This window comes from Anopheles ziemanni, chromosome 3 (genome assembly GCF_943734765.1).
Source record: "Anopheles ziemanni chromosome 3, idAnoZiCoDA_A2_x.2, whole genome shotgun sequence".
In the NCBI taxonomy this organism is placed as follows: domain Eukaryota; kingdom Metazoa; phylum Arthropoda; class Insecta; order Diptera; family Culicidae; genus Anopheles; species Anopheles ziemanni.
In genome coordinates, this window is record NC_080706.1 from 34070157 (window position 1) to 34092328 (window position 22172).

Here is a 22172-nt window from a genome sequence, read left to right on the forward strand (position 1 = left end):
AAGCACGAATAATTTATTAAAAGGAATATCACATGAAATAGTTTTCATTTACTTTTTGCTACAGCTGGCAGCACTGGTCGTTACTACGGGCCAAAGTTAATGGAGCGAAGGAATGCTCGATTCATCTTCATTTTGACACCATTTTTGACAGCTACAGCCGTTCGAATCTTCGATTACTAAATTTATTGGAATAGGAACCTTCCTCACACTAATTTATGTTTGTCCACTAATATGTCACGTTTCTAGAGGTATTAATCATGAATAATATATGTTCTGCATGTTTCAACTATTTCAATCACGAAAAATTGTATTAAAACTTTTTCTACAAATGATTGTTGTGGTGTCACTAGTTCCAAGATGGTGCTGTGTTTATATGTCAAGTCGCCCTACTTGACCCATCCTTGAGAGCAACTTTGGTCTAGCCGCGTTTTGGATTTGTGGTGTGCGGTTCGTGACGAATGGGGGAATACAGTGCTTCAGAAAGATGGCTGATGCGAAAAGATCAACAATAACTACCAACAGCACCAGCGGCAGCGGCGGAGGTAGTGGCAGCAGCAGTAGTAACAGCGGCAGCACTAGCAGATCCCGCAGATCGAAGAATGATCTGATACGAAGCCTCGTAGGGAGCTATCTGAAAGCGCGCAACTACACTGTGAGTATAGTGCCGGATTCCGCGAGGGGTATCGCGTTTTGTTCCTGCCTCTTCTCCCGCCACACAAACCGGTCGTTGGCAAAAGCACCCCGGGTACTCCTCGTGTAGAGATGGTCGATGCGCTCCGACGGGGTCATTGTTACCATATTCCCTTACCATGAAAAAGGATGTATAAACTAACCTAACAACGAACCAACGCAAGGACCAACGCCGGATGGACTCATATTTCATGTTTCTGCAGCCGGCTTACAGTGACAAACACGAGTTTCAAATCTGTTATTAAGTAGAAGTCTTCAGCTAGTTTACATTCCAAAGGAACATTGCCACAGAATCTGCATGTCCCTCCTTTGTTTCTCGTTCCCAGGTTACCGATCGTTATCGAAAGTCGGATCTCATCCTAACACAATCAACTGAGCAAATCGTGATGAATACTGCCATCAAGAACGAAACATCGAAAGTGAACAGTTTTCTCTTCTCCAACATCTGCCTAAACACAAATATGGCCCAGGTGGATCAACATTTTGCCAAGTAAGTAAACACGTCGATTTTCCCCCGGTTCTACCCTGGTTTCCAGTGTGCTGATGACTTGTTATTATTGTTTTAGGTTTGTGAAGTTTGCGCGAAATCAACCGGAAGCCATACGTTCGGAATTGAGCGAAATCATTCCACCGTTGCTATGTCATCTGTACATCGAGATGCTGAAAGGACGCGATTGGCGTCCGGCAATCGATTTTTTGCGTAAACACGCTCCACTAGTGGGCAAAGTGGAGCCGCCGACAACGGCACAGCCCAGTTCATCGCCGTTGCTGCTGTTGAATCAACAAAAAATCAATGGAACCATCGATGGTTCCCAACTACCTGGGGGTGATCTTGGATCAGTGTCACCGGCTGCACATGCCATCGTACAAAACTCGGCGATCGTCTTCGTACCGGGAAGACCATCCACAGATGTGTCCCGTCGCACGGAATCGTACAAGCAGTTGATACAGAAGCTTTCCCAAATCACCCGCATCCAGGACTGTGAGTGTGAGCCACTGGTGGTGCAGTTTCGCTCCTGCCGATCTCAGCTCCGGCTGAAGCTGGTCTCAATCGCTGCCATGCGTCAATATTTGGCCAAGCACGGCCATTCACTCATCCTGCAAACACTGCGCACATGGTTTTACTTTGACACCGCGGATGATAAGAATTTTGTAGACCTCAGTCCTGACGCAACGGCAGACAGCAGTGGAGCGCGGCCCAATGCAAATGGCCGAGGCCCGCTCGCAGTCGTCCCGGTAGCGTCCACCAATGGACAGCTGAACGGAAGCTGTAGCAGTACTCCCATGGAGGTGGATGATAGCGGAGGCGACACATTGGTGTCGGCGGAGCGTAATGAGCATGAGTACGACTTTACCGAGCATTCAGAGCAGGAAAATGAGCGGTACCTTTTACAGAACGGTTTTACCACGCATTACGTACGGTACAAAATGGGTGAGGCCGAAAATGGGCTTCCCCGTCTCGGTTCCAGCTACTTCGATGAGAGACCGGGGGACGAAGATGAGGAGTGCATGATGGAAGTGAAACCAGAGACACTACCGCAGCACACGATGGAAGACAGTGGGTTGGATGGTATGTTCCCGCGGATCAGCAGCGAGGAACGGTTGCGGCGGTTGAAGGAAAGCGCCACAAAACTCTCCCTCTACCAGCGACCGTTGTGTGTGTACAGCTTGGACAACGTCGGCCATCTGCTGACGAGCGTAGCGATCGATCCCGGATGCTGTCACGTGGCGAGCGGTTTCGAGGATTCCACCATCATGTTGTGGTCGACGAGCCGAAGCACCCAGCTTGGCCGCAAACCGTACGCATGCGTTCGGGATCGGCAATGCAGCTGGAATGTGACATCCTGTGATAGTAGATTTAGTGAATCGGAGGATTCGGACGATGAGGAGGGTGATGAGAGTCGAAGGGCGAGTGGGAGCGGTTACAGGGACGGTACTTCGCTACTGGATGATGGATTCGACAGCATGTTTGATCTGAAGACACCGGCTGATAGGGAACGGATAAATAAGTTGCTTCCTTCGTACAAGCGGCGCCAGACGAAACGAGAACGGTGGAAGCAATTTCTCGAAGGACGCTGTGTGGATAATACTTTGTAAGTTCAATTTCTAGCCACTGGCAAATGCTGATTTTTTCCGCAATTGTATTCCATCTCGTTCTTCCTTTTAGTACCCCAACCGGTGGTGTGGCCCTTCGTGGCCACAGCCAGGCCGTAACGGATCTACTCTTCTCCGAGCAAAACCCATTGCTAATGAGCGTTTCGCGAGACTGCACAATGCGGGCGTGGACGGGACGTGACTATACCTGCCGGGCGATCTACCGGGGCCACAATCATCCCATCTGGTGTGTTACGGAAAGCTCGACCGGGCTTTACCTAGCAACCGGGTCGCGTGATACGACCGCACGACTTTGGTCCACCGATCGCCGGTTTCCGCTGCAGATGTACGTGGGCCATACGCAGGATGTGGACACGGTTGCGTTTCACCCGAACGGCAACTATCTGGCAACCGGTTCGACCGATCTCTCTGTACGTCTGTGGTGCGTGACCAGTGGTAAGCTGTTTCGCATTTTCACCGATTGCCGCCAGCCGGTGCATAGGATTTGTTTCAGCCCCGATGGAAAGTATTTGGCCGCAGGAGGTGAGTCCGTTTGTACATAGAACCTTCTTGAGTAACTAACCCCAAATCACGGTTGTTAACGAATGTACTTTCATTATTTTAAGGGGATGAAAACCGTGTACGTATCTTTGACCTGGCGGCCGGTTCACAACTAACAGAACTGAAGGATCACACGGCGGCCGTCACTTGTGTCACTTGGAGCACCGACAGTCGTCATTTCGTGTCTTCGTGCGCAGACGGCACGATACGCATTTGGGATGCGAAGCGAATGCTTCTGACATCTGCGTCATCCTCGATGCCCACTGCCCAAGCAACGGTACCGCGTGACCAGGCCCCCAGTTCGTCGCTGTCCGCCAGCGTAACGTCGACCAGCCGGAGTGGAGTTAGCCCAGGGGGAGCAGCGAATGCGCTCAACAATGGCACCACCACGGCTTCCATGTCCAATCCAAAGATGAACATCACAACTCACTCCCCACAGCAGCCCGGTTCGAGGGCACATCTGTCCGTTGCCAACGATCCTTCCGGCGGCTCGTCGGCTAGCCCCTCGACGTCGTCGCCCACTTGTGGCTCCACTGGAGTCAATAGCAATAATCTCCTGCTCGCATACTCAACCGGTTGTCGGAGAATTTATCGACTGCACTACAATAAGCTTAACGGTGGCTTATCGTGTATAGGAAGTAGCTAAAAACAAGGAAAGCGAGGGTTAAGGAAAGAAAGTGTAAAGTTAAAGAAACACCTGTAATAAGTATTATTTATTGAAACTCAGTCCTCCAGCAGACAGGCATTGGATCGGGAAGGAAAAAGTGTGTAAAATTTGCTACCATATGAAACCTAGTAAATGTTCGAATCGGAGGGAAGAGAGAAACGTTACAAACTGAAAAGGTGTGCACCTTTCAGCTAATTAGAACGCACGTTGTGCCGTGCTTAAGGATTCTTCAAAAGTGTACGAAAAATTAAGTAAATAATAGCTCTAAGAAGGATCTTCAAACGTACCACATTTGTGTGTGTTTTCTTTCATTCGTATTGCTGAAGAAAAGGTGTTGAATTGTCCTTTGATGACTTTAGAATTAAAAACTTTTGCTCCGACAGGCTCCGATAAGCCCATTCTGGTCGAAAATTAATTCGATAAAGTCGCATGAACCGAAAAGCGGTTTAACAAACCGTAAAACTGCTTTAAAAAACGGTGGTCGAAGTTGATGGAACCGAAAAGCGGTTTAACAAATAAAACTGCTTTAAAAAACGGTGGTCGAAGTTGATGGAAACGCTAACGTAATCGCGTTACCGTAACGCTGCTAGGCGTAAAAGGGTGTATTTCGAAATGTCAAACTTTGACAATAGTGATGAGAATAACAACTCTTTTTAGAGATTTGAATCAGAGTGAATAATCATAACGATGATTCGAATCTTTAAGTCACTCTTTTGTGATTTAAAACGTGTAAAATGATTTATTAACCTTCGAATCCCAAGTTGTGATTCGAATACCCAGTTTGGGAATCACTATATGGGATTCGAAACCCAAAAGAATGAACGAGTTGGTAAAAGAGTCGCTAGTTGCCCATGTAGTGATCCCAAACTGGGATTCGAATCACAACTTGGGATTCGAATCCCAGTTAAGGATTCAAATCAAAGGGAGTCACAAAAACTATCTGTTAGGATTTAAATCGTTCATTCAATATTAAGATTCGAATCACTCACTCATTCTCACTCAGAGCGCACATCACTATTTGACAAGTCGTTCCGAAGGAACGGAATCCTCGCAACAGTGCTGCGATGATATTGGAGAAAAATAATAAGCTCAAGAGCAGCTCATCTTGTAACGAAGTGAAAAAACACAGTGCTTGATCGAGTGTGAAGAAAAAGTGCCTATCATAGCCGCAATATCGGCCGTGTTCGGAAGATGAAAATCCCCTGATAAGCGGTTGTTTTCCTCCTTATCCTCCTCCTCCTCTTCATCCGGGGAATGACACAAAAAGTAGGAACGCAGTACTAAAAACACCCTCGGCTAAAAGTGTCTGTTTGTAATGTGCACGGCGGAGGGCGGATAGGGAGGCGCTAAATATGCACGGTCAAAAAGTGGAATGAGCAAGCAATAGGCACGGTATTTCGCAAGGTCGTTGTCGGTCAAGCGCGGAGGAATATCCCATATCGTACGGCAAATCGGTGTGTTGTGTTGTTAGGACAGCGGCAGGAGGTAACGTATCGGTCGGTGCAACAGGAGCAGCGAAAACTCAGACAGATTGGGCAACAACCGCTGGTCAGCAAGTGCGTTCCGGCTCCTCCTTTTTTGGTCTGGGCGGTCAAGAAGCGAAGCTGCGGAGGAAGAGATGTGATGAGAAATGTCAAACGAGGCCTTCTTGGATTGCTCGGCTACTGAAACAAACATTGCGAAAACAATCCATTTTAGAAGCCGCTTTTGGCCTCGCTAACCGTGTGGTAAGTAGAAGAAACGGTGGAAATTTGCCCGTCAACAGCACGGAAATCATTTCGAATTCTTTGGATTGGATTGATTGCAGTGCGTGGTCTAAGTAGCTGGCTGCTCTGGTGTCTGGTGCGGGCGCGCGTGTGTATCGTTCCGTGGCTATGGACAGTAGTTGCCAGGGCGGGTTGGAAGGAGGACAGCAGAATACATCCGTCGGCGCAGCGGTCATGGGCGACGGTGGCCCTCGGTTTGGCAACTACATGCAATCGAGTCAGCAAACGACGCCAATAATGGTTGTGCAGCAGCATCGCCACTTTCAGCACCAGTGTCGAATTTGCGGGGTTACGGAGGGCCTACGCCGTTGCAGTCGCTGTCAGATTGCATACTACTGTTCGGTCGACCATCAGCGGATCGATTGGAAGGTGCACAAGATCGAGTGCCGTTCGATACACCAGCTGCCACCAACGCAGTCCGTTGCTGCCGGAGAAGTGCATCAGCAGCAACTGGCCTACAGTGGTGCAATTTATCCCAACGGTGAAGTGAGTCAAGCCCAGGATCAGAGACAGCTGGGTAGTAGCGTTAATACGCAAGTCCTTCCAGTGGTAGCCCTTCCGAACGGAGGCAACTTTTGTGTACGTGCTGAAATGCTACCTCCCTCCGGCGGCACCCCCGTCATCACCACCACCAACGGTGCGTTCGTTCCGAATGTAAACATCGGCTCGGAAGCGTCACTACCACAACCACGCGCCAATCCCTTTACGACGGCAGAAGAAACAACAACAACAGCAACGCAGCAGCCGTCGTTAGTGATACCGTCCGAGGACGGCAGCGACAGTGGCGACGAGTTTCTCAACGAGCTGGCAGTCGCAAAGTTATTCCCGATCGATGCACTCGCTTCCGCCGAGGAGCTCGCCGATCTCGACCAGATCGATGTCGATCACATACTAAACGAAAACAATTTCCTCAACAACATCAACAATCTGAACGTGTTCGACGGTACCGAACGACAGCAGCAAGAGGCGCAATTTGCAGTCGCTCGTGTGGATAATAACAATCAGGGTTTCCCCATCGACGATACCACCGTGCTGAACAATAATAATAATAACACTTTCGTGAACAGTGCTCTGTTAGTGGACGGTTTCGATAGCACCAACGTGCAGCAAGTAGTGTACGATCCAAGCAGTTCGTTTGCCTCAGAAACAATGCAGTCCGGTAGCGTAATGTTGCTACAGCAACCTCAGCAACAACAACAGCAGCAGCAGCAGCAGCAGCAGCAACAACAACAATCGCCACAGCATGAACAGCGACCGTCAAAAACCCAGCAGCATCTGGCCGCTTTGCTGCGGCAGGCGGGCGAAGAGATGGCTGCCGTCGATAGGCCACTCCTGTCGAAGATGGTACCCCCGGGGGACAGTGCCAGTGCAGTGAACGCCCTGCTGGGTGCAAAGATGGACAGTATGAAAGGGTTGTCGTCTGGGTCCACGCGGATGAGTGTAGATTTGACCGGTGCCGGTGTGACCACTCCAGCATCCACCGACGGCACCGGGGCCGATTTGGACAGTGAAAGTTTGGACGAAGCCTGTCGCAGCTTAATACGAGACATGAACGAGTACGGGGTTTGCGTGTTGGACAATTTTCTAGGCCAGGAACTAGGCCAGCAGGTGCTGGAGGAAGTGACTGGCATGTACTCTTCGGGAGTTTTTCGGGTAAGAATTAAGTATGATCGATCAGAGAATTCTAAAAGAAGTAAGGCTCCAAACATCGTCTTCGTTAATGCCAGACAATCCACTCACGACTCTTATATATTTACATTTAAAGTTTACTCTAATTAGTTGTCTCTGTCACAATATTTATAATTTCAATCATAAACAACAATCTTACAACGGTTTGCTTAATGTCGAACTTTCTCGACAAACTACCGTGACTCATATCTACGGCAATGTCCGTCGCGTTGAATATGTGTTGGGATTGATCTTCTCCGGTCAGCTCATTCCATCCATTTAAATTAACATCCATTCATTCTTATCAGTCCGTTACACGAGCTTCCCTTTTTTTTTTGTCGTGTGTAATTGGAATTCCCCCGTCCTGCAAAATGGATGTAACTTGTCCCCGTTTCTTTTGATGTCTTGCCATCGATTTTTTCTTCTGCTTCTTTCACCAAGGAAAGGAATTTATTTTTGCACCCCTTTATCTTTTTTCGCAACATTTCTTCGCGGGCTTATTTATTCTCGCCTTACTATAGAGATAACAACTCATATCCCGCACACCTTATCTTATCATCGATTCTATGCCACTACACAGTTCACCTCAAAGAAAACATTCTGGTGGTTTACGATGACGACGGTGTATGTGAAATGGTTAAAATTTTCATATTTTAATCGACCGCAAGTAGCGCCACATCTTTGTCGGAGTGTCCTTATCTCTACTGCTACAAACGATGTCAATCTGTATCGGGCACGCCACACACACCGCGGTTGCCGCAGCATCTCAAGCTCTACCGCTCCAGAGCTTTTTAAACCGCGTCAAGTATTCAACCCAGAAATGGTGGGTTTTTCGTTTTGTACGGGAATGACAACGCAGCGCGTTGTCAAAAAATTTAGATCGAGCACTTTTTTGAACGCCAGAAATGTCTTCAATTTCAAAAAAAGGGACGTTACAATTTTTGATACGAAGTTAATTTTTCAATAAACGATACCATGTTATTATTTATTGTTCGTGTTAAGATGGTATTCGTTATTCGCGATATTTTTAGTAGTTTATTATTCCAAAACTTCATGTGAATAATAAATGTTTCTTATTTTGATTTTACTTTCCCGTGTTGGCAATGGTGAAAAGGATGGAAGGAATACTTCTAGAACAATTTAACTCTCTCGATGCGTTTTCTGGTTTGGTGGTACTTTAACATCCGGCATCCGGCGCGGTTCCTCCCGCATTTCCCATTCCATGTCTCTCACCGCAGAGACCGCTTTCTCTCCTCAAGGCTTCTGTAAACTTTTCGCCTCGCACTTTCCAAGCGTTTTCGTTGGCCAGGCTCAGTCGGCGGCCCCTGGCTCTACGGGCCTTGCTCATACCCCCCGTGACATCCTCACTTGCAACCTGCTGGAGATCAGCGAGGGTGTTTGGTGTGGTGCCTAATAACGGGCACTTGCTGTATGCTAACCATGTAAAATTATTCCTTCCCGTATCCTCTCCTTCCATCTTCTTACTCCTTCAAGAATCCCTCAATCGCTTTGCACATTTAATTGTTCTGTTATATCCTTCAGACGATCCGCTAGGGTGACCCACCACGACTACTGTATTGGTAGCGCAGCTTTGTCGCGGGTATCGGCTATCAAGGACCTTGGGGTGTGGCTGGACATCACCTTGTCCTTCTGCGTGCAGATTGATGATGTGGTATTCAAGGCCATCCGTACTCTGCGGCTTATTTATCCCCTAGTGTCGGAGGTACGGGACCCACGCTGCTTGCTGGCGCTTTACTGTTGCTGTTGTTGCGTATGCTTTCGTGGTATGGACCCCAACTGGTGTCATTGCCTTGGGACGGTTAGAGGGGGTGCAAAGACGCTTCACGCGTCTGGCCGTAAGGTGTCTTCTCGGCTACAATGCCTGCTCCCTTCTGGCTCACGAGTCGCGATGTCTATTGTTGGGGCTATCCACGAGTCAGACTCGCCACCGGTACACTCAAGCTACTTTCTTCGCCCAACTTCTCCTGCACTCCACTGACGCTCCGGAACTCCTGTCCCATATTCCTCCCTATGTCCCTTCCTATATCCTTCAGGAAAGGTCATCTCTCTGTATTCCCACAATCCGTACACATTTCTCCCAGAATGATCCATTTTGTCTGCGCCATGTCTTCCTTCAATAGCTCTAGTCACCTGTTTGATTACAACGTCTCCATCCCTTCCTTTCGCTCACGTCTTACCAATATAATAAATTCCACAATCAGAAAACGTTATAGAATGTCTTCATAGAATGGAAAATATAGCGTCGCATACATAAGTGTAAATTTATAACGACCTAATACAGTTTCCCTATCATTGAAACGAGAGTATTAGAACACTCGTTTAGTTGTCCGTTATAGTTAACGTTGATTATTTGAATTGTTTTGAAAAGACAAATCAGAGCTTTCGGTAGAACGGGACATCTTTGGGAAAGAGCGAGAGGCTTCGCGGCTACGCAAAACGCGCTAGGATCAAGCAAATCGAGTAGTTTCTGCGTTGTCAAATTTGACAACGCGCTGCGGAACGCGGTCTGTGTGGCAGCGGCGTATCATATTTTTTGTCTAGAAGGATTTTTCAAAATGCCAGAGTTTCCGGCAAATAGTGGAATGAAGTTGATTTAAGTGGTTTCTGTGTTATAGCACTGTGTTATAGTACATTACTTAATTTGTCTTTTCACTTGGCATTTCAATAGGACGGTCAGCTGGTATCCAACCGTGGTGGTAAAAATTTGCGCCATATTCGGGGTGATAAAATCACCTGGATCGGGGGAAAGGAACCCGGCTGCAGCAGCATTGGCCATCTCATCAATCGGGTAAGTGCGACAAAAAAAAAGCTTAACGAGAAGCATAAAGACACGCTCTTTCTTGTTTTTGAAAAACATAATATGCATAATGAACGAATCAATTGTCAAACAACATTGAAAGTTATCCATGAGTAAATATATTCTTAAAAAGATATCAAATTATCCAAAAAAAGATATAGACAACTATCGGAACTTCTCTGTCTCTGTGGGAATACGTCGCTTTGCTGGCATAGTTTTAATCTTCATTTCTCTTCCGGTTCTTCTTAGGTTGATGCTGTCATTACCAACTGCAAGAGGATGAAAAACAATGGCAAACTTGGCCGGTACAATATCAAGGAGCGGACGAAGGTAGGATTGTTTTCGCTTCTTTTGTTTCTTAACCCAAGAAAGCCGCTTCTTATGTGCTCTATCCCGTGTTGGAGGAGGCAAGCACGTGCGGGCGAACGCACACCACAAGGTCGAACCGATCGGGTGCAACAATCCCGCGTGTTTCGTTCCTCGCCAGCCCGTGACTTCAGGCTGCGTCGCGCGACTTCGCTTCCGATGCGTACGTGAGCTCGCACGTGCACGCACAAATTCTCTCCCGCCGAAGATCGCCGGAACGAACGGAAGGAAAGAGGGCGCGATAGCAACGGGATGTAATCGATGTAACCGTCGTTGGGCCGTACGATATACTCGCTCTTTCCTTCTGCCCAAGCGCACCATTGGTCGAGGTTATGGGTCGGCTCTCCCTTTTGCGCACCGTCCGACCCTTTTCGGGTGGCTTACGTGCATTTCCCAATTTTCCCCTCGTTCGCGGTAGACACGCGGTCTGTGGTGAATGGGCGCCTGCGTGCATTTTTCAGACCATCTCAAGATGTTTCGTTCTTGTTTGCTTTCAGCGAAAGACGCTTTTATTCGTTCCTTGCTTTGCTCATTTTCTTGCATCTTCCAGAGCAAACATACCCAATTGTACACCGGCAGATGGCAGTCTTATTACCCGCACCCGCAGACTCTCCCAGTGGGAGTGTGCGTATGGCCGGATGGTCACGTAGCCCAAAGGCTGACCGTGTTCAGGGCCACCAAGGAAGGGCTCGACGAACTTTTGCGCAGCTCTTCGCGAGGCTCAATCACGGATCCAAGCAGGGCGGGGGACGGAAGGGTAACAGACACCCTTTCTACCTAGGTAGCCAGAAGTAGGGGGATGAGTCTTATCGATGCACGTTTCCCAAGAATAACCGTCACCCCTCGAGTTCTACTTGATGACATTGATGAAGCTTTGTGCGCGACACATTTTATACCCATTCATACCATTTGATAATTACCCGGTTGGTCGTCACCGGCGATTGACATACGCTGGTGTCATCCTGTTTGAGTTTGGTAAACAGAGGACGAACCAAGGACCAACCGGTAGGTGGACGGTACAGATTAGCCACCGTCCTCCTCGTGAGCGGCGGTTTGTTTAAGGTGCAAACATTAATGCATCGCCTTCGTGGTGACACTATCCTGCATTCTGTGCGAAAAAACTGCAGTTGTATCATTGTCGGAATGTAGACCCCTGAAGTCATCATCAGCTCAGTTTGTTTGGAAAGGGGATTTTGTCCCCCTCCCCATTCGCCCCATCATCGACAATCGACGAAACGTGATTGATGACACACGCGATCTGCGCGGTTGATGGTTTTGATGGTGGTTTTTGTTTTGGTCTAGCGGATGGTTTTCGCGGACACATCTGGTCCACACGCGGTCCCTGGCGTTTCGTGGTTTTGTCATTTTGTGTTCATCTAGCGATACGAAGATGATACTAGCGGGTGATTGACGGGGAAAAAATTGGGGGGAGGCGGAAGGGAAAGTATGGCAACGTGCATCCGATAAGCTCCCGAAGTTTACCTCTCCACCAAGACGCCATCCATCAGTCTACGTGATGAAGGATTAAGATCGGGGATTATAGATTAATGGGGCGCTGACTTGGGCCTTGAGGAAGTGGAAGATGGTGGGTTATCGGAAGAGAAAGTGGTGTAGGAAGAGAGGGAATGTACGCTACCAGAGTGTACTCCACTCGTAATCGTCACTGAGTGGTGTAGATGGAGGTTCAAGGCCGGTCAGTTCCTAAATTGCGTATATTAACTTTCCAAAAATTTCAACTCCGGAAATGCCGCGATGTCGCACTGTAATCGAAAGCCCATGAAAACAGTTTTCAGGATTAGCGAAATTGTTTTACATTGTTTGGCACAAAATTATGCGACCTCAATTAGAATAGAACGTTTAAAATTTTTGCTCTGGTACGGAGTACTGCATTTTTGGCAAGATGTAGTATAAGGTTTGGTAAAATATGGTTTGGATTTGGCATAAGTAAGACGGAGGTTCGTATTTTTTTTTTAACAACAAACCAGTTCATCAAACTTTAAGGTTTTAAAGACCAACCCAAAACACGATGATTGCACGCTAATTACGAAAAAATATTTATTATACACTTCAAAGGGACTTTTAAGTGCTTCTACCGTCTAATTTAGATAACATCAACTCTAAATTATTGAACACACTAATATTGTTCCCCGTGCGGCGGCTATAATGCGTCATTCATTCACAAATCCGTCGGATGGACACCACCTTTAACCATCGAACGATTCCTTCCCAAGTGGTTTGCGATATGTTATCGAGATTATTGTAACAGTAAAATGATTGAAATGTGGACACAATCAAACGGATGTGATTCATTGATTCGGGGAATCGATTATAACGAATAAAAATTAACTATTTTTTTGTTGATGGTACAGTGTGTGGAATGTAAGATTGTATAGTTTTCGTTGTCGTCAGACGGTAAACTACGAGCAAATGTTACAATCGACTTCTTTAATTTTATTACTTAAAACTTTCCTTATGTCCTCCTTTACCACCTAGCCGATGAACTACGATTTGTAACGTCAGGCGATAGGATTTGCAAAATTAATCCCATTTTATCGCGATAAGCCACGCGGGACATTATCAGCCAAAGTCTTTTGAAACTGATTGTCTATGTTCTGTTTGAGATTTAGTGCTCTCCATTCAAGTACGATCTTCTTCTCCCCACCCGTGGGCTTTTTCCACCGGTAGATAGCGATCCATCTAACCTTCCACTGCCACTGATGATAATACCACATGCTTCCAAACTCACTCCTTCGAGGTCCAACGCAGGCACCGAAGGTTTCCGGCACACCGGAGAACAACACACACACATCACCACACCGACGAGCACAATGATGTCGCCTTGTGGGAAGCGCTGCGCACACGGTAACAATATTTGCGCAACGGGTGTGTAAACGCTACCCAACCCCCTTCCCCGCCCCATGGGGAGTGTGGCAAATGGGTGCGCTCGTTCCAATGGACGCCCGAGGAGAATGTCACGTACGCCACCATCGGTCAAAAATTCGACCGATATCCCAACTTAAGTGTGTGTGTGTGTGTGTAAACGTTTAATTTTACACTACCCCAGGACGGATGCACAAAGTCCTGTTTCCAGGGAGAGGCGGGTCCTGCACTCGCTACCTATCCGGATCTAAAAATATATATTCTCAGGCCATTAGTCTGGTCCTCAGGTGATCTTGTGGTTTGAAAAGCTTTTTTAACCGATTGAGTTAAATATTGTTTCCAGTGTCAAGAAATGTATACCTGACTAGAACGAAAGGAACCACTCAGTTAGAGTTGTGGACAATTTGAAAAAAATCGTTCGAAGTCACTTTCCATCGAAGGCAACGTGCCTTAGATTGGTCCCTTGTTTGTTGCTAATGTCCGCTTCTTTTCGCTGGTTGTATATGTTGGCCCTACAAATTTGTTGCCGCCGATTGATAAAGAGTTTGTTTGCGCGAAACAAAGCCTCATAAATGCCAGCGATATGCATGGTTCGGGTTTTCGTTTGGGGGAAAGAAAGGTGTAAAATAAGGTCGAGAGAAGTGAGATACAGTGTTTGCATCGCTAATGGATTCTGAATACTACAATGATCAGCATCTTTCGTTTTACCTCCAGGCCATGGTAGCGTGCTATCCCGGTTCCGGGTCGCATTACGTGAAGCACGTCGACAATCCCAACCGCGACGGACGCTGCATTACGGCCATCTACTACCTGAACCTCGACTGGGACGTCCGGAAAAGCGGTGGCCTTTTAAGGTTAGTGCCAGAGTCAATGAGTATGCCATACGTTCTTTATAACAATGATCGTTCTTTAAAGGATCTTCCCGGAAGGATGCAATGATCGTGTCGCCGACATCGAGCCCGTCTTCGATCGTATCCTGTTCTTCTGGTCGGATCGGCGTAACCCGCACGAGGTTCAACCGGCCCACCGTACCCGGTACGCCATCACGCTGTGGTATCTGGATGCGGAAGAGCGCGAATCGGCTCGGCTCCGCTATCAGCGAGATTGCGAGAACCGGTTTAAGGCCTAGAAAGGACTAGTGAACCTGCAGGAGGGCGAGGGCAAAGGAGTGATCTTCTCTTGAAGGACCGCTCGAAAAAGACCGGATGCGTCCGCACGCGGCGGTCATACCAAATCGAATAATTTATTAGAGAAATTGTTATTCAAATGTGATACAACTGTACATGTATAAACATTAGTCATTAAGTTGTTTAACTAGGATTACAGTCTAGCCGCTCCCGCTAGTAGTGAAGATCAGTGACTAGCTGATCCGAATGCTAGAACCAGCGATCGCAGAGGAAAAACGGACCCTTTTCGTTGGCCTGAGAATGTGTGATTTGGGAGGGAGTGAAAGATTACCGAATGATCACAACATGCGAAGATCTTTGTACATAGGAATGGTATTGCACTCAGCGGACAGAAACAAATGTTACAAACACAATATCAACACAAGCAGATTGAGTTATGGTAGGAATGGCAGAAACATGGTTATTAACAGACGTAAAATGTAAACTGATCGGTTTCATTAGTTAGCAAATGGTGGATGCTGCTTTGCATTGCGCCCTGAGAACCGGGGTACATCAACCTAATCCCGAAATAGTGTGCGTTACTGGGTATTGGGTTTGATGATAGGAAACATTGTGTCGAAATCAAAAATCAAAAACAAATAAACACTTACATGAATTGGAATGTGAGGTTGATAGTAATTGCATCGCGAAAATGTAAAACAAAGATGGACCAGGAATCAGAGTACTGCTCTCGGAAAAGCCTATTAGAACGTTTGTGCACCATAGTAACGGAACGAATGAAAGAATTGCAAGTGAATCTTGGACCAACAGCGGCCAGAATAGGACGCCATCGAAAAAAGAGCAAGGAAAAATGGCGAACAACAATTTGTGAAGTGATTTGTATTCTACTCAATATTAGATAGACAATTAAAAAAATAAATGTGAACTGTTTTTTTTTATTTAGAATAGCAAAACTCGTAGATTCTTATTTTTCTCTATACAAACTTTGTTTTTGATCGTTTGTTTTAACCTATCCTATTTTATCAAAGTAGCCTCGTACGTTGCAATTTTTGCTTTTAGCTTGTATTTCCATTGGGCCAACCACCATTCGACTGGTTGCAATTGATTTGAAGATCCACTTGAGATTTTAGCACTTTACTGTATATCGTCAAATTATCCACACGTGCTTCAAACAGCGTTACGTATTGTCCAAAGACAGGGAAGGGATCATCTTCATCGTAAATGTTATGTTCCGAAACCTAGGTGCCTGTGATGGAGACCCAAAGTCTGATTGGAAACCCGAACGAATATATAGTTCAGAAAATCGACCAAATTGTAGTTCCAGAGAAATAATCTGATAACTTTCTACCGCTCGCGCATGTCGATTGTTATACCTTGTACTGTTCCTTGCGATGCGTTGTACGAACTTTTTAACCAACCGGCCTCGTTCATTACATTGTACTTTTCCCCCAGAGCAGCACGGGTATATTTCTCCCGTTTGGGATTTTTGTTGTTTGGTAAGTTGATATGCCTCGAACACGGGCAACTTCTAACAAACCTGGGCGGGTGGCTACGATGAAATCCGATCGTATATTTTCATCAACATCTACGTTTCTTTGTGGCTCTGAATTGCTGCTAGGTACATTATAATATTTAAAAAAAACTACAAAAATGAATATATACGTTGACGGAACCTTTGGTTATGGTGGAGTTACCTGGATTGTTACATGCGAGTGTTACACTTGAGGATAAATATGACGAACAGATGGCGCTGTGCTTAAACAATCGATCATGTTTAATTTAAAATTAAAATATGTGAATATCGATGTCCAAGTAGACCAGGTTTTGGGTTCGTAAATCAACTTTAATTGCCGTTCTATGCGATACCCTTTCGGAGTGTTCAAAATACAATTTAATTCTATTTATTGCTACATAGTGTTCACAACAGCTAAGATCATTTGTGCCGCGGTTCCAATCGTATCCACAAACCATCCCTAGCCTCCACCGAAGAGCCTGTTTCGATCAATTTCAACGGTTCCGACGTCCTTTCGCCGGGCGTCAGTTTGAATCGCTGCACGATCGATACTAAACTGGCCATTACCACCATTTTCACAAACTCCTGCCCCAAACAACCGCGTCCAATACCGAATGGGATGAAGGTGTTCGCAGGCGCGTTCGTTCCGTCCCCTCCAAAACATCGTTCCGGACGGAATTGTTCCGGTTCGGGGTAGTACTCTTCGTTCCGGTGCAGGGCCCAAACAGACACGTACACCTTATCGCCTACCTTCAGTGGAATGGCCGCTCGGTCACCGTTCTCCGAGGCTGGGATGGTAAACGGTTTGGTACACTCGCGTACCAGCAGTGGATGCGGAGGCCATTTGCGTAGGGTTTCTTTAACGATCGCCTCGAGGTAGGGAAGTGACCGAATGCAATCGATGGATGTGTCACCAGAAGATGCTTTACTTTTGATTTCATCGTAGAGCTTTGATTGAACTTGTTGATTTTGAGCCAACTCGTAGATGGCAAATGAGAGTAAGTTTAGTGTCGGCTCGAATCCTTTCGTAAAGAACGTTGCACAGTGCGCCGTCAGCTGTTCATCGTTGAGCTGTTCCTGGGGATTCGCTAACTTCTCGTTTGCCTTGCTTAGCACACGCGGCATGGAATGACTATTCGCCTCCGAAGCAGCAGTTTGGAATTGTTTCACAAGATATTCAATCTCTTGACTATCCGAAAATTGAACGTTCATGTTACGCATCAGACCCGGTGCCACATAGAACGCGATCGTTTTAAGCACCTGCACCGGATTTGTGCCGTACGCCAGTCCGCTCGCAATCGTACAGAAACGATCGGAATCATCTTCGAACGCGTTTATCTCCTTGCCAAAAGAGCATCCGGCGAACACGTTCAGAAGGTGTTTGAGACAGATGGCCTTTATCTCAAGCTCCAAATCGGCCCGTGAAGAGATAAATTTAACCAACGCCGAGCAATTCTTCTGCATCATTCCTTTCATTCCGCCGAGTGTGGTCGAGCATTTGAAAAGGGGTAACAGGAAGTATGACATTTGGGTAGCCTTTTCGGTATCCTTCACGAGATGCAGCTGAGTGCCGAGAAAACGATCTTTATTCTCGTCCAAAAAATATCCGTGACTCCCAAAGTGGTCCATGTTCTGCTGTAGTACTTGTCGTATAAGCTTCGGGTCGCGCACGTACAAAGCCGGCGTCATGTAGTTAAAGAATCCAAAAAATCTAAAAAAAAAGGATTGTAATCAATCTTTTTTTCACATAAAATCACAACGGCGAATAGCTACCCATGGGTGGAAAATTTCTGATAATACTGTTCGAGCTTTTCCATCGTTGTCAGCTTTCCACTGAGTACATCGCTTAGATTTCCGTACATGAAATGAGGCTTTTCATGAGGTACTCGTAGCACGCGGAAGTACGAGCGATTACGGGTGAGCAGCTTGTAGGTGTAGAAACCAAGTAAGGTCACGAGAATGAACGTGAACCAGTAGAGATCTTCTTGGTTCATGGTTTCCGTTGATATTTCTTGCCGGTTTGTCAGTCAAGGTGCGGCTCTAGAAACTGGATGCGGGTTGCCCTTTGGATAAGCAGAGTTTCGTTCGATAAGGTATTGGTCTGCTGCTTCTAAAATTAACCACCTAAAATAAGATATTAATACTGGTGCGTACGTTGCTAAAGCAACTCAACAAACAAGTTGAATATTAGTAATTATTTTGAATAAATTACAAACTGCACATACAACTTACAACACAAAGTTCTACGTTGGTCAGCTGACGTTGGGCTGTTTGATGTTTTTGAGCAATAATCAGATTGTGATAGTAAACAATAACAGTGTTGCCAAGAGCTCTCATTACTGTCATGCCATGAGAGTGGTGAATTTCGATCTTGGTTGATAAGTTGCTGGTATTTGTGTTCCGTCTCCATATTTTTCCTTTCATAACATATTGAACAATACGTTTTACCCATTCTTTTACTTTATTTCACTTATAATAAAACTATTTTACACTCTCCCGGTTCTACCGCGGCACCGTTCAGGTTGTTTTCTTAAACCACCCGGAAAACAGTTGATGGAATTCGCTCGTCGCCCTTCTCATAAAGTTGACCACCGATCGTAGCACATACGCACCAGGCTTACCCTCGTCACTGCCCAGCAGTGGCCGGTTCGGCTGGTCGTCCACCGGTGGCTGCTCGGTGCCAGTTGCCTCTGGATCGGCCCGTTCGTTTCGTACCACCTCGATTTGATTCTCTTTCGATTCGCTCGATTCCTGCTGACGCTGGATCATGTTGGATCGTTCCCGCGACTCCCACGATTGCGGATGCAACAGCGCATTCCGCTTGATGCGCCTATGCGTGTCGTTCTCGCTTGTCTCATCTTCATCGTCGTCCGTGTCCTCTTTTGCGTCATTTTCTTCCGACTCCTCTAGCTCCTCGATTGCCTCCAGCAGCAGGTCGAACATTTCGGCAAACTTTTGCTGCAGTTTCGCGTTCGTACGGAAAAAGTCCTCCAACCGTTCTACCTCGTGGGACTCGACCGATTCAAGCGCCTGCCCGCCGGACCGCTTATACCGTCGGTGCAGCACCTCGGCCACCTCGGCGGAAGTAGACTCCAGCGACCACTGCGGAGGATTGTCCAGCCAGGGCACAATCGATCGTTCTGCGCTGGTGCGAGGAGCGGGAGTGAAAAGCTGCATTTCTTCCGGTTCAGCGCGGTTCGATTCAGGTTCATCGAAGCCATCCGATTCCAGGTCCTCCGAAGGGCCGTTCGGAGAGCTTCCTTCTGTCAGCTCCTCGTTGTTGCCATCGTTTTCCTTTTCGTTTGTTGAGTGAGCAATTGTGAAACCTTCCCGACTGTCTTCTGCTCCGTGACCCGGGGGCATGGTTGTACCCTCGGCAGATTTCTCCTGACGCTGATCCACTCGTTCTATTTCGATCGGAATGTACCGATCGACACGCTTCGTTTCTCTTGTCTCCATGTCCTGTTCCTTCCGTCGCGGAACGCTGCGATGGTACTTGCAATCGACCTTCTCTTCACTGTCCACCGGCATCCGTTCCCGTCCTAGTCCGAACCGATGAAAGTCCCGCTGGCTGATGGTGATCCTCCGTCGCACTCCCGGACGATGCCTTGGTGTACGTCGGTCCGGCCTCCGATACTCAACCGATTCCGATCCCTCGCTGTCCATGGAAACGTAGTCCAACCCTCCATCGGTGCTGCCTGCAGTTTTCGAGATCACCAGATGCACGTCACCGAGCGGGAAATCAGATCGGTTGCCCTGCTGCTCCTCCTCGTCGCTGGTTGTAAAACTGGGCGGTTCGTTGACGGCCTCCGCCAAGGAGGATCGTTTCGTCTTGCGGCTAGCCAATTTAGCTGACATCCGCTTCAGCAATCGCTGGTGGACGCGGTGATTCGGGTGTTTTGAAGTCGCCCGGTGCATCAGCAGCTGGTGGCCACCGCGTTTGGCTCGTTCCCGGTACGACTCCCGCAGGGGGTGCTTCATCTTGCGGAGGTTACGCTTCTCGACACGCTTTTCCTTCTGCCGAACGCGTCTCTGTTGGCGCTTATAGGCCTGCGTCTGACGGGGGCCACGGACGGACCGTTCCGTCGGTGAAGGTTCCGGTTGCGCTCCCGAAAGTGCCTGTGCGAGACTCTCCGCAAGGTCGCCATCTTGTGCCGCACCAGAGAAACGAGAGAGAAATCGTTTACGTTTTTCCGTCACCGCCGAACGACGCCTCCGTTGTAACGGTTCCAGGGGGGCGTGCTCGAGCAGGGCACCAATCAACTCCTGCAGTAGCACATCGGTCGAGGTAGGATCGTTGATAAGATCGCGAGACAACACCGATTTCCGCAAGGTTGGAAGGTGGATGTTACGACACTCGCGCACCTGCACATCCGGCACGGTGGCGAACAGGATCGTCTGCGCCGGGACATAGAAGCTAACCCCGTTCGAGAGGGTCGTCACGGCCGTCACGGGCTCTAGCTCCGGTACGGTGCTGCCATCCGTAAAGGCTCGATTATTCACCATCGGTAGACCATTTTGAACGCTGACAAGAAATAGTTCTACCGAAGACGAGAGTGCCCGGGTTGTCAACCTTATCGTTGCATTGATTGCGTCGGTTTCCTCTTCGTTGACCACCACCAGAGTTACGGAGCCGCTCACATTTCGTGTACAGTAAGCGTAAATCGATGTCCTGCTGACATCCGGTTGTTGTTGCTGCACGGAGAACACCTTATTGCCAACGGTTCGCTTATAGAGGAGAGCCGTTAGATAGTCCAGCGTGTACTGCTGGATGGAGCTGCGGTGAACGGGCTTAAACACCGTACTAACGCCACCACGGGCAGCTTCCCCTAGGGTTCGCGCGTACTCCAGACCTTCCTTAAGACATCGGTCATCGCAGGGAATTTTTTGCTGAGGTTCTTCTTTCCTCTGGTCTACCAGATCGAGCCACAGCGGAAGGCGCTGACGGTAGAGACCCCGTAGATGAGCCTCTCGCTGGAGACTACTAGAATTCCAAGTACTTTCGCCATAAAGAGGTCTGCACGAAAAAAAACAACGTATTAACATCATTGAGAAAAATTATCCAATCTGGAACCTTACCTCGATATAGTGATGGCATCCACAAGTGTGTCAATGTTGGCGTGGAAGTATTGAATCTCTTCCAGGGGTACAGCTCCGTTTGGCTTTAGCTCACAGGCTACCACTCCCCACCGTTGCTTGGGGAAGGCCTTTAGCATGGTTCGGAATGTTTTCAAATCTTCTCCATACTTCGATCCATCGAGCACATTGCCTAGAGGATAGAGATTTTTTCCGTATACTTGAGCCAAATTTAATTAACTTTCTTTCTTTGACCTACCGTTTCCTAGCTGCCATTGGCATTCTTCGATGCCTAATCCACTAGCGGCGGATAGAACCTGAAGTGCCTTTTTCGGATCCCACAAGCCACCATCGGTGGGATAGTCTAGCACAAACACCGGTACCACTCCAGCCCGGTTTGCCCATTCGTAGAACGCCTGCCAGGCGCTCGCCTTGATCTGCACCAAACCAGCATCGTCCGGTCCGCCAATCACGCTCTGGCCACCGGTCGTTTGAAGATGCAGCTGGGACGAGTCGGCCACTACCTTCAGATACGTTCGGCCGAGGCTCTGTGCCATTAGGAAGCTCGTTTCGCAGATTGGATTACCCTGACCATCGAAGATATCCTGCGGTTTGGTGGAGAAGCTGACAAACTCATCGCCTACCACGTTCGCTAGTCTTCGCGTATTAACACTGGCTGTCAGCTGGTGGACCGTTTCGGGAATTTCATTTTCCGTTGCCCGTAGCATCGGCGTACAGACAACTAACAACACCAGCGCACCAAGTATCCCGGTAGTCGGGGCCATCGCGTTCGATCAAGAACTGGTTCTCTCTACTCCGGTACAGTTCTTCACCGAGAAACACCCACTGCTTACTAACCGTTACCGTACGGTGGCAGTAATCCGTTTACCTTGTTCTAGAATGGACACTGCACGGATATAATTTGTAGCCCGGTTTCACCAGAAAA

The 22172-nt window shown here is 47.7% G+C and overlaps 4 protein-coding genes across 4 annotated transcripts; 2 read left to right on the forward strand and 2 right to left on the reverse strand.

Annotated features, from left to right (window-relative positions):
• Positions 1–431: 431 nt before the first annotated feature.
• Positions 432–4298, forward strand: LOC131290036 (uncharacterized). Its single transcript, XM_058319416.1, has 5 exons — positions 432–652; positions 1017–1180; positions 1257–2783; positions 2858–3327; positions 3411–4298. Exons 1-5 carry the CDS (start codon positions 485–487, stop codon positions 3989–3991), a joined length of 2910 nt encoding a protein of 969 aa, XP_058175399.1. The 5' UTR covers positions 432–484; the 3' UTR covers positions 3992–4298.
• Positions 4299–5824: 1526 nt separating this feature from the next.
• Positions 5825–15014, forward strand: LOC131284417 (uncharacterized). Its single transcript, XM_058313271.1, has 5 exons — positions 5825–7431; positions 10136–10255; positions 10514–10594; positions 14225–14364; positions 14426–15014. Exons 1-5 carry the CDS (start codon positions 5887–5889, stop codon positions 14637–14639), a joined length of 2100 nt encoding a protein of 699 aa, XP_058169254.1. The 5' UTR covers positions 5825–5886; the 3' UTR covers positions 14640–15014.
• A 1556-nt stretch (positions 15015–16570) lies between these two features.
• LOC131286715 (cytochrome P450 9b2-like) lies at positions 16571–18301 on the reverse strand. Its single transcript, XM_058315705.1, has 2 exons — positions 17924–18301; positions 16571–17861 (listed from the first exon to the last, which is right to left on the reverse strand). Exons 1-2 carry the CDS (start codon positions 18142–18144, stop codon positions 16571–16573), a joined length of 1512 nt encoding a protein of 503 aa, XP_058171688.1. The 5' UTR covers positions 18145–18301.
• Positions 18302–18667: 366 nt separating this feature from the next.
• Positions 18668–22011, reverse strand: LOC131284611 (uncharacterized). The gene is made up of 3 exons (XM_058313473.1): positions 21486–22011; positions 21230–21419; positions 18668–21167 (listed from the first exon to the last, which is right to left on the reverse strand). Exons 1-3 carry the CDS (start codon positions 22009–22011, stop codon positions 18668–18670), a joined length of 3216 nt encoding a protein of 1071 aa, XP_058169456.1.
• Positions 22012–22172: the final 161 nt, after the last annotated feature.